This window comes from Mytilus trossulus, chromosome 14 (assembly GCF_036588685.1).
Source record: "Mytilus trossulus isolate FHL-02 chromosome 14, PNRI_Mtr1.1.1.hap1, whole genome shotgun sequence".
Classification (NCBI taxonomy): Eukaryota; Metazoa; Mollusca; class Bivalvia; order Mytilida; family Mytilidae; genus Mytilus; species Mytilus trossulus.
In genome coordinates, this window is record NC_086386.1 from 44,680,026 (window position 1) to 44,705,611 (window position 25,586).

A 25,586-nucleotide genomic window follows, 5' to 3' on the forward strand; every position below is an offset into this window, starting at 1 on the left:
CATTATAAAATATGATGAAAAATAAAATATATACAACAACAATTATTTTATAATATATACAAAATTAAAATAAACAGGACAGATTTCATTTTCAATATCACACAAGTTTGAAGTGTTTTTAACATTTTATCCCTTGAAAGTGGGAAATAATATGATTAAATTATTCCTTGACTCATTTTTTTTTCAAATTACTAGTAATTGGTTTTTTTATAAAATTTGATTACACTTGCAAAGTGTGTATTGTAAAACAATATTGGAAATTACCTTAATTAATAGAAGCCTAAATGTTCAAGAAAATTATTTGCTTGTATGTGACAATCACATTTATATTTAGAATATTAAAATTCAATTGATCTTAGCCCTACTTCTGAAAAACGATTTTCTATTCATTACCATTCATCAAGAGAGAAAATTTCAATATTTTTGACATTTTTGTTCTTAGTTTCTGCATTGTAACTAAGGAATCACATCAAAAGATGAATGTAGGATAAAAACTTAAATCAAATAGTTTGGGGTGGGGGGTTAAACTGCTGCAAATTTTGTTTATCCGACATTGATTTTTACACATATCCATATGGGTCAATCAATTTTTCTCAAATTAAGTTAAGAGGGGGAAAGGGGGGGGGGTCAGTGAAAACTATGTGAATTGAGTTTTATCCTTCATTGAACATTTGATGTGGTCCATAACATCTTCAAACATACAATAAAGCATCAAGATTCAGTTATCACATAATACACACATACACAAATACACATATACATATATAATAATGATTGACAACATAATGGTTTTAATGGAATTATATGATCAGTCATGATTACTGTCATAGTCAACAATGTCACAAGTAATGAGATTCATCCTCAGTCTGGCCGAAATATTGGTATTTTTGGTATAAATTCTATTAACATAACCTGAAAAGAGAAACATTTCATGTGTTTTAATGATTTATAATTCTGAAATTTAATTTTATCTTAAATAATGTAAAATTCTGTAATCACTACTTGATTTATCATTAAAAAATTCATATATTTTTGAATACTAGTAATTTTTTATTATTTTTAATCCTAAATGCTATACCAATATGGGTAGATTGGAGTTTTGCATATAAAGTTAGGACTTATGAGTGAATGGAATTTGTCATTATTTGGAAATCTGCCTTGCTTGACCAGAGAATCTGAGCCTCTTGAACTATTAATGTCATACAACTATCACTTTTCCATTGTGGCATCACATAATTTCTATTGTGCACATCAATATTTTACGAGAGCCTTATAATGTCTAATAATTCTTATATCATTTGCAAATCTATAAATACTTGAATTGGATTGGTCCAATTAGAATTTTTCTCTTGGTTTACACTTCGATAAACCATATTTCTGAAAATACTTTCTTAATCTATTCATGCGCGATACACATTCTTGCAGGGATATTGGGATTTTCAGCAAGTTGAGATTATAAAACAATTGCATATAAACAGCTGTTTCTATTCTAATGCATATATAATAATAATATAAAAAAAATGCAATAAAGCTTCGAAAAAGTACAAAAATAAAATTTAAATGAAATTTCACATATGATTTGGCGAATTTACGTCATGGCAAAACACGACGTTATACGATTAAAAACTTTCAGACAGAAGATTATTTCGTTACTTGTACGCTTCAAATTCGAATAGTATCTAATTAAAATGAAGTTTTTGAGGCAGGTGCTATCTCATTTTAGATTCTGTTGCATTTATCGGACATTTAAGTTTTTTAGAAAGTCAAGCTGGCAGTGTACTGTTAGTTACGACATGCCACTGTGTTTCTCAGCGATGGTACATATAGTAGCCATCAAAGTAATAATGTAAATTAATAATCGCAAATGTTTGGCTGAAGAATTATAAGGATTAAACACATTTTTTCTAGAGGTTATTGATGTGTAAACCGGGTCTCTAACACACAAACTTGACAACTTTTATTCAGTTTGTGAGTTAATCGCCCCGGTTTACACATCAATAACCTCTAGAAAAAATGTGTTTAATCCTATAGTATTAAATGGTAAACAAATATTGAAAAGGTGTATATATTCAGGGGCGGATGCAGCCATTTTATAAAGGTAGGCTTCCAACTATATGTCCCCATTCAAATGCATTGATCTGCCAATAAAATGGGGGGTCCAAACCCCTAAAGCTAGGGTTCTCACTAAGGCGAGTCCATGAGTCCTGGACTCGTCAAAATCTGTCTGGACTCACCATTTTCAAAACTGGTGAGTCCATAGATGCATCAAGATTGAAATATTTTGTATAAACTGAACACAGTCAATTTAACACAAATATCATCATTTTATACCAAAAGTTTAAAAGTTATCTGAATTTAATGTCATTTCATTGCTCTGTTAGGAAATGGAGACTAAAATATTACATTATATTGCAATAAAATATTTTCTTCTTTCTGTTGGACTCATCATGGCTAAAAATGATGAGTCCCTGGACCCACCTTCAAAAATCCTTAGTGAGAACCAAGGATCCGGAAATTTTTTCACCTAATTTCGGTCATTTTCATATAACTTAAAAGTTGATGCCCCTTTTCCAAAAATGATTGTCAAAATCACATTACTGCAAGAGACTCATTATGAGTATGCTCATACTCGATCGTCATGTTCGTAGCATCAACAAACTTGTTTCACTGTTGCATCACATTTACTTCATGATTTGTCCTACCATTTTCCAAAAATCGTTTAAGAACAATAAAGGGAAGGCAACAGTTTAAAAATAAAATGATTTTAATGACTCAAAACGATAATATTCTCAGTTATCGCTTACGTTTCCTTTGATTCTGAAGTCAAAATTCAAACCGGATGTACTGCGACTATACTAAAACGAACAATTCCGGACTCATTTCCAGGATTAGTTTTGTTTATCCAAATCACAGGAAATCATCAAACCAAGTTTTAATTTAATTTTAAATCATTATTGACAATTGTCTGACCTGTTGAGTAATTAAATAATGAAGCCAATTGGTAATTTCTTTATAATAATACTTTGGAGCTTGTGATTAATTGCCAGGTGTGAATTAAAAACACAGGTAAAGAGATTAGCAATCATTAGCCAATAACTCCCTGAGGCATTAATAAAGTTATTAGGAGGGCCTTCAGGATTATAACACTTTATTGCAGTGGCAGTTTAATTACAGGAAGTATATATCAAAACAAAGATATGTTCAAAATGGCGATTTTGAAAGTCGATCTCAACGAAAAGACCGAAATTATTACGGTGAAAAATAAAATTTGACCTAAATCCCAATTAAAAGTTTAGGACATTATAGTTTCAGTTTAGGACATGACTGGCAAATATGACCATTTCTGGACCCTTGGTGAGAACCCTGCTGAAGCCCCCCTGGATCCTTCAATGATATTGCTTTTATTAACAAATTCAGAACACATGTCTTTTTTTCTAATATTTGTATTTCGTTTTTCAAAACCGTACCAACTAATTCTTTATCCAATCCACTTTTTAACATTTTATTTTAATTCAGCAACAAAAGGAGAGTCAATTCATGGTTCTATGAACTAGAGAACTAATGAATTTGTATTCCTTAAAAATTATATGTACTGCAGATTCATTTATATTTGTTGAAAACTATTTTTTGTGGATTAGGTAGATAAGGTAAACCATGAATTCAAATGTTCAGACTTTGCAGAAAGTAAAATTTTAACATCGACGATAATGTAAGTTTTCCTAATTCCACAAATATAGCTTCCAACAAAAATATATGATTTCAAAGTATACTACAATATATTACTCAGATAAACAATACTTACATATTCCATCATACTACTGGAATCACATCTCTGTTTACTTAACTTCCAATGTAAGCCTAACTACAATCAGAAATAACAGGTTAAATATATAATCAAGGTCAAAGATTTTTTTACATAAAAGACACATCGTACAATATTAAAGAACTTTTTCTGAAATTTTTTAAAGTTTTTATTAACGATATATTTGCAAAAATGATAGGTTTCACAAAATATAAACTCATATTTAGAATTTCTGTAGCAATAAATGTATGCAGCATTAATATAAAATAAGATTGCTTTATTGATATTCGACATCATGAAGGTTGCAAAGAGGTTTAAAACTGTTATGAATAGGTCAAGACAGTCCTTAATATCAAATAAAGCATACTATTTTATATTAATCTGTATAAATCTTATTTTTTTTTAATAAAAGTACATATTTGGGAAAGCCTAATGTACAATACAGTATTGGAATAGTAAATAATTTACATGTTACTGAAAATTAAGCCATTACCCTAAGAAATATTCTGTACGTTTGAGTTTATCAGACTAAATTGGGACTCAAGACCTAAAAATATAGGTCAAAATGAAGAATATCTAAAATAGTGAAAATTTATCAGGAGTCTGTAAATTCAGTGGTTGTTGTTGTTTATGTGTAACATATTTGTTTTTCGTTCATTTTTTTACATAAATAAGGCCGTTATTTATGTTTGAATTGTTTAACATTGTCCTATCATGGCCTTTTATAGCTGACTATGCGGTATGGGCTTTGCTCATTGTTGAAGGCTGTACGGTGACCTATAGTTGTTTTATGTCTGTGTCATTTTGGTCTTTTGTGGATAGTTGTCTCATTGGCAATCATATCACATCTTCTTTTTTATATTATACATGATTTGTTTACTTACTTTGTGATATAGATGATTGTTTTCCCAATCTAATACTTTTTCTATTGCATGACGTGTCTAGAAAAAGAAACATAACAAAAGTTTAAGATTTAAAATAAAAATAATCTTAAATGAATATTAACAAAATTGCCTTCTACCTATTTTTTTTTACAAAACTCAAATCTAAATATGTTTGTCACAATATGTAAAATAGATAACTTAATAAAAGTTGGACAAATCAATTACACATGTACCTGCAAACATATCAAAATGTTTGTGGGGGTTATACATGCAAGATGGCTCTTATAGTCCTACAAAACTTCTAACAGGATCTTCAACTTACTCAGTCTGTACCCTTAGCCACTAGTCCGATGTCCCAGACTAGTAAATATTGATTCGGACTAGAGAAAATTTTCAAAATTTTATATATTCATATAGGGACAAGTTTTGATATTTAATTTCTGGACTAGTAGATGAAAAATTTCTAAATTTTGGGAGCCTCAATATGGAAAATTCCCCGCAATTAGTGACAGTTGCATAGGCAGGTATGTAATCATTGGACAATACATAAATAAAAAATTATAATTCATTTTAAATGGTCAAAATATAAATATCTAATCTTCATACAGTGTAATGAAAAGATTACAAAATTGAGATGAATAACATAGGAAATCATGCAGTCAAATAAGATTATAAGAATAAGCAGTTTTATGAATAAATCATATGGTCCGAGAACACAATTAATTCGTAGTGCATTTCTTTTAGAACATAAATGAAAATAAAAAAAATCCCACCTGCGCTTTCTCAAAGAAACTTTTACAGTGTGTTGTACTACTTTTGGGACAAATTATATCAAATTTATAGAAAACTTCATCGCCTCTAACTCAAAATATGGACAATTTTATGTTTAGGGCGTCTTGAAATCTTTTGACAGCTTCCGAAGAGCTCATTTTCAACCTTTTTCAGCTGGTCCAAATCACTACTTTCCTTTAAAATTCTGGACCCAAATTTTTTTACAGTGTAATTTCATCCCCTTACTTGCAATTTGAGGCATTGAACATGGAGAAATAAATTTGGAAGGGGTATAAAAATTAATGGCAAGTAACCCACTGTCAACACTAGGGACTATATTTGTGAACAACGAAAATCAAGGGACGACAATGGTGGTCTCGGACCATATATATTAGAGACAAATGTCCATATAATTACTATTTTCCTTTCCTTTTTATGGTAAAAGGCAAAAAAAACTGCTAAGTTATACTGTAGCTTCATTCATTATTAAACTTAGGAAAGGTTAAACAAAAACAAAAAAATCTTCAAATATACATTATAAGTCATTTTATGTGGAAAGCAAGCTCTCTTGTGGACAGTTGTCACATTGGCAATCATACCACATCTTAATCTTTATATTTTCTTAAGATTCTCCCATCATAACCCTTTAGTATGTTTCACTGATTATATTCACTGAACTTACTCTTTTACTGAGACAGACAACCGGCCATAATGAACAGCCAAGGGTACAACAACAACATATACACCCACAGAACAACCATTTTACGTTCACTGGTAGGGCTTTCTTTAAAACACCATTTAATCTAATTATAGTAGCTTTGAACTCTTCTGGTGCAACCTGAAAAAATCATTTCAATGAAAAATAAATCATTCTGAGACATTGCAAAACCATACAATTTATTAAATGAATTTGAAATGCATACTGAATTCAAATCCTTAAAAATGTTTTATTTGCTAACTTATGGTGGTACATTGTATTATACTATCGATATTATCTTTCCATAGGTCTTCTGTCTGAAATCTACACAAGAAATCCTGAGATTATAATATTATCTGTTCAAGTATATGTACATGTATCACTAATATTTCCAGAGGTATCATCCAGTTGTTTAATACAGATGAAAGAAAAATTGACTGCAAAAAGCACAGTTAAAGTTTGTTTGTTCTGTAGGAGTTTTTTCTGGAGGACATAGTAATCTGTACAATTTAATGCTACTTTTAGATATCTTTTTTTCTGTAACTATATGCATACCTTTGCTGAAAGACTAGTTGGAAACTCTGCTTCAAATCTGTTACTTAGACCAAATCTGCAAAAAAATATACAGTTCATATATATGGCAGATTTTACAATAAGAAGGAATTATTGTTTTTTTGTATCCATCAAAAAAGCAATTGCTGAAACTGTGAAACAGACTGTGTAATGGAGTAATGCATTATGTTATTGAATAAAATGTGTCTTTCTGAGTAAATAAAAATAAAAATTACTCTGTGCTTGTGTTTTTTGTTAGAATTAGAGGGTTTTCAATTTCAAAATATTGGACATGGAATAGACATCATGACCTACTTTACTGACATCCAGCTTATTTGGAGTGGAATTTTGAAGTATTATTTATAAGTTGAGCCTTATCACATGGACTTATATTTTAATAAAAAGTCTTCTTTTGTGTTTTAATCATAACTTTAAGGCAGATTTTTATTGGTAAAGGCTAAAAAAGGTAATTTAATAATATTGTTGCTAACGTCACATCTTTTCCGTCCATTGTGGTATGTCACGATCGCAATTTTCTTGTTGGTTCTCAGACAGGCAATTGTAGTTATTTTTATCCCGGGTTTTATAAATAATTGAAAATAGCAATCATATTAAATTTGGATGACGTAAGGGGGTCAAAGGACTTGAGGAATCAATATCATTGGCTGTTTTATTTTTTGCGAACGTTACTACTTGAGGTTTCCGTCCAAATCAGTGTCACGTGAGCAACATATATTTAGATCTGTAACTCTCCTGTATAGGAGTTACGATATCGCCCTTTGCAGAATTAGATTCGGAGTCAGTTCCTTCACATGATGGGGTAGCAAAGAAGGTTAGTTGTATGTAATATCGTTACAAGAGGACCTTAAATGTATTCCGTCCATCAAAAAGACGTTCGCAACAAAACGTAATGTCATGATAGTAGATGTTGCTAATGTTACTATTACGAATTGGTTTCATGTGTATTCATTTGATATAAAGTACACCTGCAAATGACATTCTGTATATTTAGAAATTCTAAACCAGACTGTACAATTTTATTACTTCAGGCATATATTAAACATCACTGTGTGCATACATTTGAACTTTTAAAGATGTTGTTGCTCATGTTACATGTCCAAATGTCGCTAACGTTACTTATTTTTGTCTCCGTCACGTTAGCAACATGAAAGTAGGAGACAGAACACAATACTGTAAAATCTGCCATATGGCAATGTACAATGATATATGACAAAAGTTATCACAGGTATTAGGAATGGATTATAATTTAATATGCCAGACGTGCGTGCGTTTCGTCTACATGAGCATGATAAGACTTGTCAGTGATGCTAAGATCAAAATAGTTATAAAACCAAACAATTACTAAGTTGAAGAACAAATTAGATAAAAAATCATTTTTTAAGTTGTATTTTTTTAATTGTTTTATCAGATGTTAGAAACCAGGTAACTAATACATACAGTGTATATATATATAATTCATTTGAAATTAAATGCACCCGATTTCGTATTCTTCAAATTCAATCTGATGCTCCCGAAAATATGTTAATCAAACATACAACCCTCGAGATATAACCATTTTTTCAAATTACTGGCCATTCCCGATAGTTTGATGAACGAAAACATAGTTAAAATTCAACATAGACAAGTGATATTCATACTTTGTCCTTTACTCTCAGCGACCGTAACATTTTACAGCATTCCTGACGCGATTGGAAGCAGTACCTCTGGCCAAGGGAAGCCAGTCGAAATGGTACGGAATTGCTGATAAAATGTAGTCTATTTTGGGGAAGAAAGTTAACAGAACATTCAGACAACACAACCTATACAGTCTATACACAGCCTGACAACTTATTGTATTATTCTTTCCACGATGCAAGAGGACAAACACATGTTGGCAGAATAATTTTAACAAACAACAAAAACATTTTATTTTATTTTAATTTCTTTTTATAGTTTATTTACACACTTACAATGAACTTTCACTTTCACTTTCAGTACGTTGCTATTAATAACGTTTCTTACCATTGTAACATTGTGACGTTTAAATTTTAACAACCCGATTTTGTACTTCAACATGATTTTATGTATTGTTTTTATCCTGATGACGGTGCCCTAGGCACCGAAACATGTCGATCAATAAATTTCTGCAGCAGTCCCTAAAGTGTTGTTGTTATAAGACTCTCTATATATATATATATATATAAACGAGTCTAAATTGAAAACTACGTTCAAACCTATGATTGCGTTGGATAAAAACCACAATTTTTATACGTGTGCATGTCAAACAAATTTCGTTGTAGAAGGGTCTAAAAACATCACAAACAACATTTCCCAAAAGACCAAAAAAGTGAAAAAGTATATTTAAACAAAACGCATTTGACTTACAGGTCGAACAACTGATGTTCTTTAACCCTGCTGACTGCCATTGACGATTGCCAAATAAAATTGATCACAAAATGTAACAAAATGGATCTGAATATAAATTTAATACGTACCAGAAAAAAAAATTTTGTTAACTTGTGGCTACGATGTTGTGCCACAAACATTCGGTGTCAATATTTCTTTAGTACACCAGATCTAGATTTTCGACAATATATGTCTCTTCAGTGATGTTAGGGATCGAAACGGTATTTGGAAGGCCATATAATTTACTCTCAATTTAAGATTGACTCTTGAATTTTAAGAGACAATATAGGATGAACGGATCATATAAACCGGAGGGAAAATATGATACATGCCCAAACAAAAAATATAAACGAGTCTAAATTGAAAACTACGTTCAAACCTATGATTGCGTTGGATAAAAACCGCATATATATATATATGTTAAAATTCACATTCTTTTGACCTTGAGTATCTGACCTAAGGCTTATTTTTTTTTGGCAACAGGTAATTACATGGATAAAAATCAGATACTTCAGTAGTTTGAAAGCTTTTATGCTAGGATTAGGAATGAAAAAAGTAAAAAAAAGTTCTAGTCTTCCATTCCATGTCCCTGTTACTGCAAAACCTTACTTGCTCATTGTTGAAGATTGTACATAAACCTGCAGTAAGTGCTTACATCTGACACATCTGGACTCTGGTGGATTTGTTAGTTACAAATGTATCTCATTGGCAATCATAACACATTTCCACATTTTGTAACAAAACTGTATTGAGGGTGCATGAAACCCAAAAATGCCAATTGCAAATACAATGTACAAATGTGTATACATATACTAAAACTGTTCTAATGTAATAAGAACTCCCATTCTTATGATCAGAACAGTCTCACTGACTGGAAGTAAGTATTATTTTACAACATCGTGACAGCACAATACTTATCCCAAGGGTTCAAAGCAGCACTTACCATAGATAGATTTCTATTGACACAAGTTGAGATAGAGAGAGTTCCCTTTTGTAGCCATGTTGGAGGTCATTGTTATACATTTGTCACTTCCAATGCCTTTTGATATCTTATATGTTTATGTGGTCAATGGTTGTATCTATTGGTTTTGCTCATTTTTAAAGGTTGAATGGTGACCTATTGTCATGATTGTTGTTAACTTCCATGTTATATTATTACACATGTTAGACTTGTACCGTACATGTATGTATTGCACAGCTCAGCATGACCCAAACTGGAATCCGCTTGTATCATGCTACAGTCAAACAACAGGTTTGCCACAATTTTGTAGGGCAAAATTTTGCCCTTGAGTTTTGAACAAGATTGGACGATACTTTGTTTCATAGCAACAGACAATATCAGAACATGTAAACAAACAGAACAATTTGTTTCCTGATGTCTAGAAAAGCATTAATTAATGCGTAAAATAAGTTCCTATTCTAAATTAAAATGATCTCTTGTATTACATAAAGGAAACAATATCGAAAATATATATATCAATTTGACATAAATTGTAACTCCGCTAAAATTCATGAATGATTTTGGTACATCAACGTGACATCATACAAAATGACAATACATTTTAAACCTGAGAACAAATGTTCTATGAAATTGCTGGAAGGAAAAAGAATATTCCTTCTCAGGATAGATATAGAGAAGGAGCATGTAATTTTATAGTGGTTGTTGTTAGTTGATGTGTTACATTTTAGTTTTTCGTTAATTTTTTTGTACATGAATTAGGCCGTTACTTTTCTTGTTTGAATTGTTTTACATTTGTCATTTACAGTTCAATCCGAGAAAGATGTAAGAGTAAATGGAGTAACTATAAATTCAAAGCTAAAGTTTGATAAACACATACAGACACAAGTCAACAAAGCAAACCAACTATCTGGGATTATTACATGTATTAGAATAACTTTTAAATATTTAGATTATAAAAGCTTCTGCCTTACTATTTAAGGCATTAGCCCGTCCTCATCTTGAATATGCTAGTAGTGTATGGAACCCCCACAAAAAGAAAGATATTGAGACAATTGAAAATGTCCAACATAGAGCAACAAAGATGTTACCCAACCTTAAAGATTTGTCATACGAAGAACGCTTAAAAATTCTGAAAATTCCAACTTTAAAATTTAGAAGGCTAAGAGGCAACATGATAGAAACATACAAGATAACAACAGGTGTATATGACTCAAAAGTGACAGAAGGTCTATTTACTCCGAATACCAGCTCGACAACAAGAGGCAACTCTATGAAATTGGTAAAATATAGAAGCAGACTAGACATTAGAAAATACTACTTTACTAACAGAGTAGTGGAAGTATGGAACAGCCTACCAGACATGGTAGTGACCGCAAAGAATGTAAAGATTTTTGGAAATCGCTTAGACAAGCATTGGAAAGAACACCCAATGATATATAACTTTGACACTGAATACACCTGTAACACTGGAAGTAGCACAAGTGTAGTTTGTTACGATGAATCAGAGCCAAATATAGAGGAGCAAACTGATCTTCTGCGTTTGGAAACACTTAGGTAGACTTAGGTAGGTATTTATTATATTACATTTAGTACAAGATTACTCAGCTGATGTCCAATGACTGTTTTGCCAGACAAGATATGGCATTGGCTTGTCTGGCAAAACAGCCCTTGGACATCAGAGTAGTCTCGGACTAATGATAGTAATGAGTAATGACTAATGTTATAATTTATATAAACAGACAGAAAAAACAAGGCTGATATGTACAAAATGTCTAAAACTGATATGAAAATATGACTAAATAAAGCTTATCATGTCATTTTTTCTGTTGTGATTTGTTTATTTGTTTTCCGTTGCATCATGTCTTTGTTTACTGTACATGTATCGACATCACTGTTGTGAATATGAAAACAGGATAACAAAAAGATTACTTCATTGAAAATTATATGAATGAACACTTTTTTTCATACATTGTCACATTTCCAGCTCCTCTAATTATGATAGGATCAGGTAAATTCACAACCACTTCAGCTGGAATAGGTGGTTCATCGTCATTTTCCTCGTAAATAGTATCGAAGTCTGCCATTGTTTGACATTTGTATGCGAAGAACGTAAACCCTCATGGATTGATGACGTTTTCCCGTAACTTCTTCTAAGGGAAGTAACTCGATCAGAATAAAAAGTAAGAAACGCGGGAGATATGATATTTTTCGTTTTACTTACTTAGGTTTACTTTAATAGGTTGTTTTACTGATACAGGAACTAAAGTTCCTCTTCATCAGTCTCTATATGTAAATCTCCTCCACTTCCGGTGATTGGTGATTTATAGTCTTCGTACATCATTGTTTGGTTCTTCCAGTATTTGTGTAGTTTTCTTCCTTTGAAAATTATTTCCGAAAATTTAAAATTGTAAATTGACTCTTTGAGTTATATTCATGATTTTGTGGAAAGAGTAATGGGTACAAATATAAAACCAAAAGAGTTAGCAATTACTTGAAAATACATTCATAACTGCCCCGATAATGTATAATAGTCCAAGGCAAAACTTTTTAGTAACCATGATAAATTTGATTTGCAATTAAAGACTTCCCGTAGAATATTGCATTTTTTTTAGATATACATTTTCTTTACAAAACAACTGTAAATTGTTATTTAGGGATTTTGTAAAATCTCTAATCATCCAGCTGTTTATACCACATGAAATATGCTTGCTTGACGTCTATTTGATATTATCTGATACTAATTAAGTGGATAGTTGTCTCATTACTTTAGAGAACAGCCCGGATTTTCCCTGATATTCAACATTGAAACCATGTAATTGATTGTTTATACAACCAATTAAATGATAAGGTTAAGTGCTTCTATCACAGTTGGTGTCCACTGATGTTATCAAATGAACACCAGGAGCCAGGGGCGGATGCAGGAATTTTCGAAAGGGGGGGGTGCTAACCCAGGGCAAAAGGGGGGGGTGCAAAACATATGTCCCGATACAAATGCATTGATCGGCAAAAATAAAGGGGGGGTGCGCACCCCCGGAACCCCACTCTGGATCCGCCACTGAACACAGATGGTTAGCTGGTCAAGATTATTTAATTTCCATATATATCCTCTGCACCAAAGACATATAATACAATTTGTATAATATGTCTCTGTCTGCACTAAATACATTTTATATTCTTGGCTACAAAATATTCTCAGTAAATGCATTTTGAATGAAAAAAAAATACCTTAAAAATGCATTTGAATAATAAATAAATTTAATTTTTCTTTAGGATTCCTGCAGCTAAATTGGAAATGCTATGATAAATATTGTTTTTATGGAATACATTTTTTAGCATTTATTTTGATTTATTTTTGAATTCCCACTTGCAAGCTTGAAGTATGTTTATTGTGTGTGTATATTTAGAATATAAATAAAAAAACAAACTGATCTGTGTTTCTAATACTAAAGGCGGTGTTTCGGTTACAGTCACATATCATCATCTGGTGGAATCCCTAACCTATATATTTCCTTTCTTGTAATACTTAGAATGGTTCGAATTCGGTTTCACTTATGGTGATACTCCAGAGAGTGATTTAGACACACCCCCGCCCCTTATATTCTGGGAGAAATTTGATTAATTAAATAGGGAATCACTGAAGCCTGACCGGAGAAGGCATCTCTAAGGAAGTTTGTGTACTCAAACAACTATATTGAAATAAATCAGGTTCAGGGCCAATCCATATATTCTTCATTATAAGGCTAAAATTTACCTAATTCTGTTCACGGGCAAATGTGGAGTGGACACACATACCTTTCTATTCCCACTAAATAGAAGGGCAATATGCATATAAACCACTTTTATTGTTACAGTATCATATTGAAATGAGTGAGATCAAACGCTTAGAATAAGGGAAAATAAGTTGAAATATGAAATAAAATTGAGAATGGAAATGGGGAACATGTCAAAGAGACGACAACCCGACAAAAGAGCAGAAAACCGATGAAGGCCACCAATGGTTCTTCAACACGGGGAAAATCCAGCACTTGAAGATGTTTTAAAAATGAAATCTAAGCACAAGAAGAATGTGTCCACAGTACACGGATGCCCCTCCTGCACTATCATTTTCTATGTTCATTGAAATTGGGGTAAAGATTCTTATTTGGCATTAAAATTAGAAAGAGCATATCATAGGGAACATGTGTAGTAAGTTTCAACTTGATTGGATTCCAACTTCATCAAAAACTACCTTGACCAAAAACTTTAACCTATAGCTGGACAGACATAAGGACGGACAAACAAACGGACGAACGTACACTACAACCAGACAACATAAATCTTCTCTCCTATTGTATGTGGGGCATAAAAATAATAGACAGCTACACCATGAGCTAGAGCGTATGATACGTCTAACAGTGTTAAAGAATACCGTTCAAAAACTTCTCAATGTCATACTAGAAATTTATGAAAAACGGGGGCTATCTAAATAGATATATAAATCAATCAACAAAGTTTTAAATGGTCAAAGCACTTCAAGGTTATTGTCTCTCCTTTTCAAGAATCTCTCCGTTTCATGATTAAAATCCCATACTAGTATTTCAGAAATGTGAAATATAAAATTTATAAAAAGCGAAAGGGAGCTTAAATGAATAGATATAAACAATTCACCAAAGTTTCACAAGAACTACTGAAAGCGTTTTTGAGTTTTTCTCTAAATACTAGATACATATAATGTTAATGTCTGACATGCTAAAGAAGGACGGACAAATATATACCACAAGACTTCCTTTAACCAGGCGTATAAAAAGGGGGAGGGGTGTACTTATCCCTAATTGTCTTTGCTTCATGAATATGTTTTATAGAAAATAAGTGATTTTGTTTTATCATTATATCAAATTTATCAAAAAAATGTGAAAATTACAAAGAATTTTCGTTTTTTATCAAGAATAATCTTCAAAATGACAACAATTATCAATCTATTCAACATTTGAAAAAAATGAAAATTAATAAAAAAAATCATAATTTTATTTTATATTCCTTTAACTGTATTTGAACATGATTGATAAAAAACAGTGATTTGATTGTCAAAATCTTATGAAGAATATATAGATAATATTGCATGTAGTCAGAGACATATAATACAATATTGTATTATATGTCTCTGATGTAGTAGAAATATTTATTCTTCAAGAAAAGACAGAAAATGCCAAAATGTTGACTTTCTTATCAGATAATCTATGTGTAACATCTGTGGTCAGTTTATTTGGAAGAGTGATATATAAATTACAAGGACTTCAAACTGTGAAGGTAATCATTTGTGTAATTTGAGATTCCCTCAAATCTGAGGGCATTCTTCGGGCTGTACTATAAAGTATCATGTGCTTTGACAATCAATCAATCAATCAATCAATCAATCAATCAATCAATCAATCAATCAATCAATCAATCAATCAATCAATCAATCAACCAATCAATCAATCAATCAATCAATCAATCAATCAATCAGATAAAATAATGTTTTTTATACACAAGTTTTTTTAAAACCACAATGATATAAAAAAAATATATATAAAGATAAGATAAGATTTGTTTTAAATAAGATAATTTTGGGCCCCTGTGGAATGAGGATTATGATATAGAAAGAAAATTCAAAAAAATTACAAAATATGTATCAAAATCAAATCACAGACAAAAAAGTATATGTTACAGCTAGTGAAATGTTAATTATGAAGATCAAACAGGAACTTTCTATACTAGTATAGAAATTCTCTGGATCAAACAATCAATCGAAGATTCAATCAATCATTTATAAGGCAGCATTAACCATTTGATTTTCGGGGGGGGGGGGTTTCTGTACAAAGGCGAAAAACAATCTATTTTTTTTAGCGACAAACCGAAAACAATTTTTTCCTTTCAATTTTAGCATTACATATAGTGGGGCAGCTGAGGGTGAAACAAACAATATTTTTTTTTCTCAGGGTCCAAAACAAATTATTTTTTTCACCAAAAACTGGAAACAAACTTTATTTTCCAAAAAAAACCATAGCCCCCACAGAACATCAAATGGTTGCTGCCTAACTAAATCAGATTTCAAAATAAATCAATGTAATCTGTATGATAAGAGAACATAACAACGTTCCTATATTCGGCAGCTGTGCGCTGTTGTTTAAATGTTCTTTTCGGTTCATGGGTGGATGTTGGAACTCCTCGGACTCCCTCGGACGTTTTCTATCAGTTTGTAAAAGTTCGCCAAATTGAAAACAACCATGAAGAAAGTTTTGTGTTTCTTTTATATTGTTTATTCATTTTTGAAGATTTATATTTATGGTGCTTTTGCTCTTTTAAGACAAATATTGCAGGCACATAAAAAAGAAGGTAATTTCATTGAATGTTAGGTTATTGTAAATCAGATCAGATGAGAGCAACTAAACTAAATCAACTATAGATTATATGTCTAAAAACATCTATAGAATTTTGTAATACATGTATTTCTAGAAAAATAAGCAGTTTTTAAACTCAACTCTCTTATAAGGGTCTTTATGGGGTACCTTCATAAGGAAAACAGTGACAGTTCTTGAACACAGTCATTTTTGGTGCATGACGATAAAATGTACCCATTCTTTTAAGGTACATTTTTTTTGTACATCATAACAAATGGACAAATATGGCCGTATTTTTACCTAAAAAACTACTCTGTGTACAGACTTACCTGTGCTGTTTGGAAAGTTTTAATATATAAAAGTTAAATGCATTTTGTGTTTAAGAAAGATAAAATCTTTCTTGGTTTTTGATGGGCATTTTTTTTCCTTTTTTTCAGAAGGTGCAAAAATAAACAAACACCTGAATTACATTGATACTGTCCACTCACTGACTCAGATAAACTCTTTAACTCACCTATAGTTCTAAAGATACCTGGTGTCCATGTCAATTAAGGACAATGAAAACAATACAAACCGGTTTTTTACCTGAGGGAGCATCTCATAGTTGTTCCACAACTTAGTCAATTTTTACACCTTTTGCATGAAGGAAAAAAAATACCCATCAAAATCCAAAAGAGATTTTATCTTTCTGAAACACAAAATGGATTTAACTTTATTATATCTAGTGGATGCTAGGCATTAAAACTTTCCCAACTTTACAGGTAAGTCTGTACTCAGAGAGTAAATTTTGGCATGTAAATACAGCCATATTTGTCCGTTTGTTATGATGAACCTTAAACAATGAAAAATTGGCTGGTTTTGATGAATCATGATTATATTTTTCATAACATTGATAAAACGATAATAATTTGAGACCTCTGAAGAATCACAATAAGACTATTTTGACTAATCACAGTAAAATTTTAACCAATTTGACGCTAACGTGAGACAAAAATGACCTTTTCCATACACCCCATAGAGGCAGAACCTGGTATAGTAACTGCATTAGATATAACAAACTTAAGGCAAATCATTCATCCTTATATACATGTAGAATCTTTTCTTTCTTTGTGTAAATTTAACATTATTTCATTTGAGTTGTATTTTAACAGTGATATTATTTTTTCAGAACAGCGCCTGCATACAGGGTATGTTGCTATAGTAACAGGAGGATCAGCAGGGATAGGATTTGAAGTGTCTCGTGGTTTAGTCTCTAAAAATGTGCATGTGGTGATAGGTTTGTTTTTATTTATCAATATAAATATTTTTCCTTGATAAAGCTAGTTAAGACAACCCAAATTAATCATGCTCTGACCAAAATCAACTTCATAGTTAGTCACTAGAAATACAAAATGTAGCTCTTTCATGTTTTATAACATGTATAATGGTACTTCATGAACAGCACTCATAAAATTGCTTAAAAAAACCTGCACCCTATATTTAGTCTTTATTGTTGTGCGCTTATTACCTGTAATTTGAATCAGCTGTAAAAGGAAGTATAATTGTACCAAAAAAAGATACTTTAAAACAAGGAACTATTTGAATCAAGAATGAGAAATGTATGATGAAACTAACCCAATTATTGAGGGGTCTCATTGGGGGGTTCTGATTCCGGATCCCGCTTACTGTTTTGTCAGATTCCTGTATCCAGCTTAAACTATGTACATAAGCAATTCTTATTTTATTGTAATATTGTATATTAAAAGAATGTAGTATTTAATTAGAATTTGATTTGTTGTAGGATCAAGATGTATAGAAGAAGGAAAGAAAGCTGTAGCGAAGATAAGAGAAGAATACCCTAATGCTAAGGGTAGGTCCATTAAATTCTTACCAGATTTTAATCAAATTATAGATTGATAGAAAATATAAATGATACCAAGTTAATATAAGGCTTGGCATTTTTTTACATGAAGCAAAATTACAAAATATGATTACATTACATCTGAATGGAAAATAAAATTTTAAAATATTTAAAATCAGAAAAAAAAGACATTTATACATGTATTATTAAAGATGGTTGAAAAGTGCTGAAATCTAGTCGTAGTTCCTAAAGAAAAATGGCAATCACACTATTGATTGAGTTGATTGTGTAATTATTATTAAAATTTAGTAGAAGTATAAAAACAAGAAGGTGTATAAATTCCAAAGAGACATCTCTTCACCAGAGACCAAATGACACAGAACAACTATAGGTGAATGTATGACATTCAAGAATGAGCAAAACCAATACCCCATAGTCAGCCATATATAAGGTTCTAAAAAGACATATGAAACACAATTCAAATAAGAAAACTAACGGCCTTATTTAATGTAAAACAATTGAACCAAATACAAATATGATACACAGCAAAAAACAACAACATTTTAGGCCAAAATGAAAAGCTTGTTTATTGTCACAACTTAAAGAAAAGTGTACTTAACCTCCTAACAGAGAGAAACTGTGAATGTAACAGAACTTAATTGAAAATGGTTCAAAAAAATAAGGTAGAGGGTTAAAAATAGGGCTGTCAGTTGAAGTTAAAACAATAATATATTTAATTGGCTTTAAACAGATATTTGTAAAAAGTTAGTTACATATCTTCCCATATTATATATTTCAGTGGATTGGTTACACATAGATCTCACATCACTGAAGTCTGTTAGAGAGTTTACAGACAGTTTTCTAGCAATGGGGTTGCCATTAAATATCCTCATAAATAATGGTAAGATTTCTCGTCGTAGGTTAGATGATCAGTTAAACATTAACTTCATTACAGAATATGTTTGCTTTAATCATATGAATTTTAGAAGAATATTTAGATTTATGCAGCATCATTTGTTTGCAATTGTTTAAATGATATCTGACATTTGTATGAGGCAGGACAAGTCAAAATAAAGTAAAACAATGGATACTATATAATTATGAGAGATCCATGAAAAAAAATCTTATGAAAAATTTAGTACAAGAGTTCATTATCATGATTATACAGTCTTTCCTTTTTTGGGTAAAGATTGTGTTCATGCTATCAAAAACCAGCTATATTTCCAGACCTGATCACTGACTATTTCTTAGAGAACAAAAATTTAGTGCATTTAGAGGAGCTACATCACAAATTATCCATGTACATTTCAAGCAATTTATCAATGGAATATTTACTCAAATATTCACATAACTAAATGATGTTTATGGGTTGAACCAAATTTGTCAATAAAAACTGGATTTCATCAAAATTTAACATGAAGAAACTGCATTATACACTTGAAAAAAAGATTTATGTAGTTAAATATGTGCACCTAATTTAGCTAATTAATCAGATGTGTCTTTTATTAATTTCGCTACAGGACTTTAGTGTCTTGACAACTGTAAAAATTATTTTAATTAACAGATATTTATTATATTGTAGCTGAAATAAAGTTTGCTCCATACTGAATACTTTTAACAGATATTTATTATATTATAGCTGGAAAAATGTTTGCTCCTTACCAAATATTTAACAGATAGTTATTACATTGTAGCTGGAATAATGTTTGCTCCGTACCAAATGTTTAACAGATAGTTATTATATTGTAGCTGGAATAATGTTTGCTCCATACCAAATATTAAACAGATATCTTTTTCATTGTAGCTGGAATAATGTTTGCTCCGTACCAAATATTAAACAGATATCAATTACATTGTAGCTGAAATAATGTTTGCTCCATACCAAATATTAAACAGATATCTATTACATTGTAGCTGGAATAATGTTTGCTTCATACCAAATATTAAACAGATATCAATTACATTGTAGCTGAAATAATGTTTGCTTCATACCAAATATTAAACAGATATCAATTACATTGTAGCTGAAATAATGTTTGCTCCGTACCAAATATTAAACAGATATCTATTACATTGTAACTGGAATAATGTTTGCTCCGTACCAAATATTTAACAGATAGTTATTACAGTTATTACATTGTAGCTGGAATAATGTTTGCTCCATACCAAATATTTAACAGATAGTTATTACATTGTAGCTGGAATAATGTTTGCTCCATACCAAATATTTAACAGATAGTTATTACATTGTAGCTGGAATAATGTTTGCTCCGTACCAAATATTTAACAGATAGTTATTACATTGTAGCTGGAATAATGTTTGCTCCATACCAAATATTTAACAGATAGTTATTACATTGTAGCTGGAATAATGTTTGCTCCATACCAGGAGACAGATGACAGATTAGAAGAACATTTCCAAGTCAATTACCTCAGTCATTTTTATCTCACATTACTACTGTTAGATGTGTTAAAGAAAACAGGGACAGACAACTCTTATTCCAGAATCATAAATGTATCATCAGTAGTACATAAACAGGGAAACTTAGATATTGACAGACTTTGTTCAAGGTTAGAAAATTATCAAATGAGTATGTATTTCTAGATGTCAATTTCAATCTCAGGGATGGACTCAAGTAAGCTTCCAATTTTAAATAATTGTCATATTTACAAGCTATGGAAATTCATAGGAAATAATTGTGATTTCTTCATGAATACAAATTGATTGGAGATAATTATGATTGCTGTTATTGAAATTCATGGGAGATTTTTGTGATTACAGGAACGCAAATTCATGGGAGCTGATTACAAATACTGGTTTGAAAATTCCGGGGGGATAATTACAAATACAGATTTGAAAATTCAGGGGAGATCATTACAAATACTGATTATAAAATTCAGGGGAGATTATTACAAATATTGGTTTGAAAATTCAGAGGGGGGATAATTACAAATACTGGTTTGAAAATTCATTACAAATACTGATTAGAAAATTCAGGGGAGATTATTACAAATACTGGTTTGAAGTTCAGGGGAGATAATTACAAATACTGATTAGAAAATTCAGGGGAGATTATTACAAATACTGGTTTGAAAATTCAGGAGGGATAATTACAAATACTGGTTTGAAAATTCAGGGGAGATCATTACAAATACTGATTAGAAAATTCAGAGGAGATTATTACAAATACTGGTTTGAATATTCAGGGGAGATAATTACAAATACTGGTTTAAAAATTCAGGGGAGATCATTACAAATACTGATTAGAAAATTCAGGGGAGATTATTACAAATACTGGTTTTAAAATTCAGGGGAGATAATTACAAATACTGGTTTGAAAATTCAGGGGAGATTATTACAAATACTGGTTTGAAAATTCAGGGGAGATCATTACAAATACTGATTAGAAAATTCAGGGGAGATCATTACAAATACCGATTAGAAAATTCAGGGAAGATTATTACAAATACTGGTTTGAAAATTCAGGGGAGATAATTACAAATACTGGTTTGAAAATTCAGGGGAGATCATTACATATACTGATAAGAAAATTCAGGGGGGATTATTACAAATACTGGTTTGAAAATTCAGGGGAGATCATTACAAATACTGATAAGAAAATTCAGGGGGGATTATTACAAATACTGGTTTGAAAATTCAGGGGAGATCATTACAAATACTGATTAGAAAATTCAGGGGAGATTATTACAAATACTGGTTTGAAAATTCAGGGGAGATAATTACAAATACTGGTTTGAAAATTCAGGGGAGATCATTACAAATACTGATAAGAAAATTCAGGGGGGATTATTACAAATACTGGTTTGAAAATTCAGGGGAGATAATTACAAATACTGGTTTAAAAATAGGATATTTGCCAATTCAATTAATTGACCCTGTAATTAGAAATTATTTTTTTAGTTGTCTCCCTTATGAGGGACATTAATTTTTATTTACAATGGAGAGCTAGCAGAGAGAGCAAATTTACCTGAGTGTAATGTGAGTAATTTTTAAGGTTTTCAAATCTTTAAATTACATTAATTTATTGTTAAGCTAAATACTTTGACATCAGTAGTTAATTTTCATGAAAAATAAGTTAAACCGCCGATACATCACTTTCAATTCATCATGCATTACATTGGCAAAAGCCAATCTTGTCCGGGATAGAAACAATCTACGATTTACAAAGGATTATAATTTGTTTTAAAAGTGTGTAATAACCAAATAAAATCAGTAATTAGCAAATGGACTATTCAGGGGAGATAATTATTATTACTGGATTTGATATTTAGGGCTGATAATTATAATTAATGACATGGAAATTCATAGAATATTATTAGAATTACTGGTGTTTTAAAAACATGGGAGATAATTGTGATTATTGGTATACAAATTCATGGGAGAAAATTGTTAAAACACAGGTGTACAAAATAATTGGAGTTGATTTTAATTACTGATTGAAAATTCATTATGGTAGATAATTCTGATTACAGGTATGAGAATTCATGGGAATATTCACCTCATGCAGCATATTCAGATTCCAAACTAGCTATTACTGTTTCATCATTCATGCTTGGAAGGAAAATAAATGATGAAAATTGTAAAGTAACCGCCAATGTCCTTCATCCAGGAGTTGTTAGGACAAGCTTATACAGATATGTACATTGGAGTATAAAATGGTTCTTAGACGTTGTTGCCATACTTCTATACAAGGTAAGTCTAAATTTTTAACAAATGTCCTGCTAGTTGGATGTTAACAGTATTAAATATTTTCTTTATCTGTCCTGTGATTAAATTTTCTATCCATATCTCACCAAACAATTATGAATTAATTTCAGCCAAAAATGAATTTGACACCATATTTATTTTTGCAGTTTGGCATCTACCAAGAAGAGTCCCTAGAATGAGATTTAAATGATGTTATATTTCTGGATTCACCTGATATTTCATGTTTCTTATTTTCACATTATTGTTTCACCTCCGTCCATCAGTCCGTCCGTCAGTCCGTCTGTCCGTCAGTCAGTGTGTCCGATGAAACTTTCATCCCACTTTTCTCAGGAACTACAATACAAGGATTTCTGAAATTTGGTTTCAGGGTTTATCTAAGTCAGCTATACCGTGTGATGCGTTTCAGATTGATCACTTGACAACTTCCTGTTTACTGAACACTTGTATGATTTTACACATGATAGCCAAGTTGAAAATTTTCGTCACATTTTTCTCAGGAACTACAATACAAAGATTTCTGAAATTTGAATTCAGGATTTATATAAGTCAGCTATACTGTGTGATGCGTTTTCAGATTGATCACTTGACAACTTCCTGTTAACCGAACACTTGTATGATTTTACACATGATAGCCTAGTTAAAAATTTTCGTCACATTTTTCTCAGGAACTACAATACAAGGATTTTTGAAATTTGGTTTCAGGGTTTATCTAAGTCAGCTATACTGTGTGATGCGTTTTCAGATTGATCACTTGACAACTTCCCGTTTACCGAACACTTGTATGATTTTACACATGATAGCCAAGTTAAAAATTTTCGTCACATTTTTCTCAGGAACTAAAATATTAGTATTTCTGAAATTTGGTTTCAGGGTTTATCTAAGTCAGCTATACCGTGTGATGCATTTCAGATTGATCACTTGACAACTTCCTGTTTACTGAACACTTGTATGATTTTACACATGATAGCCAAGTTGAAAATTTTCGTCACATTTTTCTCAGGAACTACAATACAAGGATTTCTGAAATTTGGTTTCAGGATTTATATAAGTCAGCTATACTGTGTGATGCGTTTTCAGATTCATCACTCGACAACTTTCTGTTTACTGAACACTTGCATATTTTTACACTATTAATATTATCCACTTGCGGCGGGGGTATCATCAGTGAGCAGTAGCTCGCAGTTTCACTTGTTTGGTGCAGGGATCAAATTGGTAAAATAAATGATGACTGAGAACTATACATCAATTTTGATATATACAAACTATTTGAGAGGGGTACTTTGTGCATTTCAAATAATTGTGAAACCATTGTAAATGTGAGCAAATGTTTTCAACACTTTAAAGAAGTTAAACTGAATTTGTTTTCATCATTTTTTTCTTTAGACTCCAGAAATGGCAGCAGATACAGTACTATATTTAGCATTATCACCAAATGTAGAGGGAGACACCGGCAGTTACTATGACAACTGTGTTAAAAACAAACCACATGACAGTGCACATGACAGACTATTACAAGAACAATTATGGCATAGATCATGTGAAATTATTGAACATTTGACAGAAAATGAACTTAAACACAAATGATAATCCATTATCATTAATTATATCTTAAACCATTGATTATACAGATTATGCATATGTTTTTATAAATGTTCATAAAATTTCAATATAACTACCCTAACCTGCAGTTAAAAAAAGCCTTTGAAAGTACATTATCTTTATAGATTTACTGAAAGAAAAGAATTATTGGAATAAGGAATAATTTTACGTTACGGAAAATTGATAAGAAATGTTTGGATGAAAACTAACCAAACTAAACACTGATTTAGTACAAGCTGAAATATCAGTGAATGTGACTATTACCTTACCCATGCATTAATGACATACTTACAAAAGCTATGTTAGTTTTCTTCCTACATTTCTTATCAGTTTTCCAGAATTCAAAATTATTCCAGATTCAAATGACTCTTTGTTTAAAGTAGATTTTACTCTTAGACACTTGTTACTGCAATCTAATTAAAATTAAATGCAGCGACCAAGCATTAAAAAATGAGCAAGTGAGAGATTCAATTTTAATTAGATTGCTTGTTACTGTGGATTCATCTAATGTAAGTACTTATTGATGGATTGATGTGAAATCTATATTCCTGAATTCATGGATACTGTGGATTCATTTATTTTCGTGGGTACCAATTTTTGTGGATTGAGGAAAACTTGCATCTTCCTGGATATATAAATTTGTGGTTTTGGGAAAGTTTGCATACGTTCCTTTAAAAAAGGTGTATTTTGTTGAACATTTAAATTAGTGGATCTCCTGTTCTCACGAAATCAACAAAAATTGGTATCCAATGAATATTAATGAATCCACAGTACTCAGTTTCATTTGCATAACAAACTATTGGTGGTTCACCAGAATCAATGAATTTCTTAAAAACCAGTACGCCATGAATAAAAGTGAATATTATGGTAGAATTGACAGAATTTGTCTTGTCAGAATGATTGACAAATGTTTTCTTCACCTGAATGGATAAAATATCAGTCAATCATCACAGACATAGAAACACAATCAATGGTATGCATTATCA

At 31.1% G+C, this 25,586-nt stretch overlaps 2 protein-coding genes across 2 annotated transcripts; one reads left to right on the forward strand and one right to left on the reverse strand.

Annotated features, from left to right (window-relative positions):
- Positions 1-646: 646 nt before the first annotated feature.
- LOC134697201 (cysteine-rich hydrophobic domain-containing protein 2-like) lies at positions 647-12,213 on the reverse strand. The gene is made up of 6 exons (XM_063559295.1): positions 12,042-12,213; positions 6,710-6,764; positions 6,140-6,295; positions 4,687-4,743; positions 3,803-3,862; positions 647-912 (listed from the first exon to the last, which is right to left on the reverse strand). Exons 1-6 carry the CDS (start codon positions 12,155-12,157, stop codon positions 862-864), a joined length of 495 nt encoding a protein of 164 aa, XP_063415365.1. The 5' UTR covers positions 12,158-12,213; the 3' UTR covers positions 647-861.
- A 4,089-nt stretch (positions 12,214-16,302) lies between these two features.
- On the forward strand, positions 16,303-24,943 carry LOC134696504 (dehydrogenase/reductase SDR family member on chromosome X-like). Its single transcript, XM_063558340.1, has 7 exons — positions 16,303-16,427; positions 17,601-17,708; positions 18,213-18,281; positions 19,072-19,173; positions 20,636-20,843; positions 22,767-22,986; positions 24,385-24,943. Exons 1-7 carry the CDS (start codon positions 16,319-16,321, stop codon positions 24,583-24,585), a joined length of 1,017 nt encoding a protein of 338 aa, XP_063414410.1. The 5' UTR covers positions 16,303-16,318; the 3' UTR covers positions 24,586-24,943.
- The last annotated feature ends 643 nt before the right edge of the window (positions 24,944-25,586 follow it).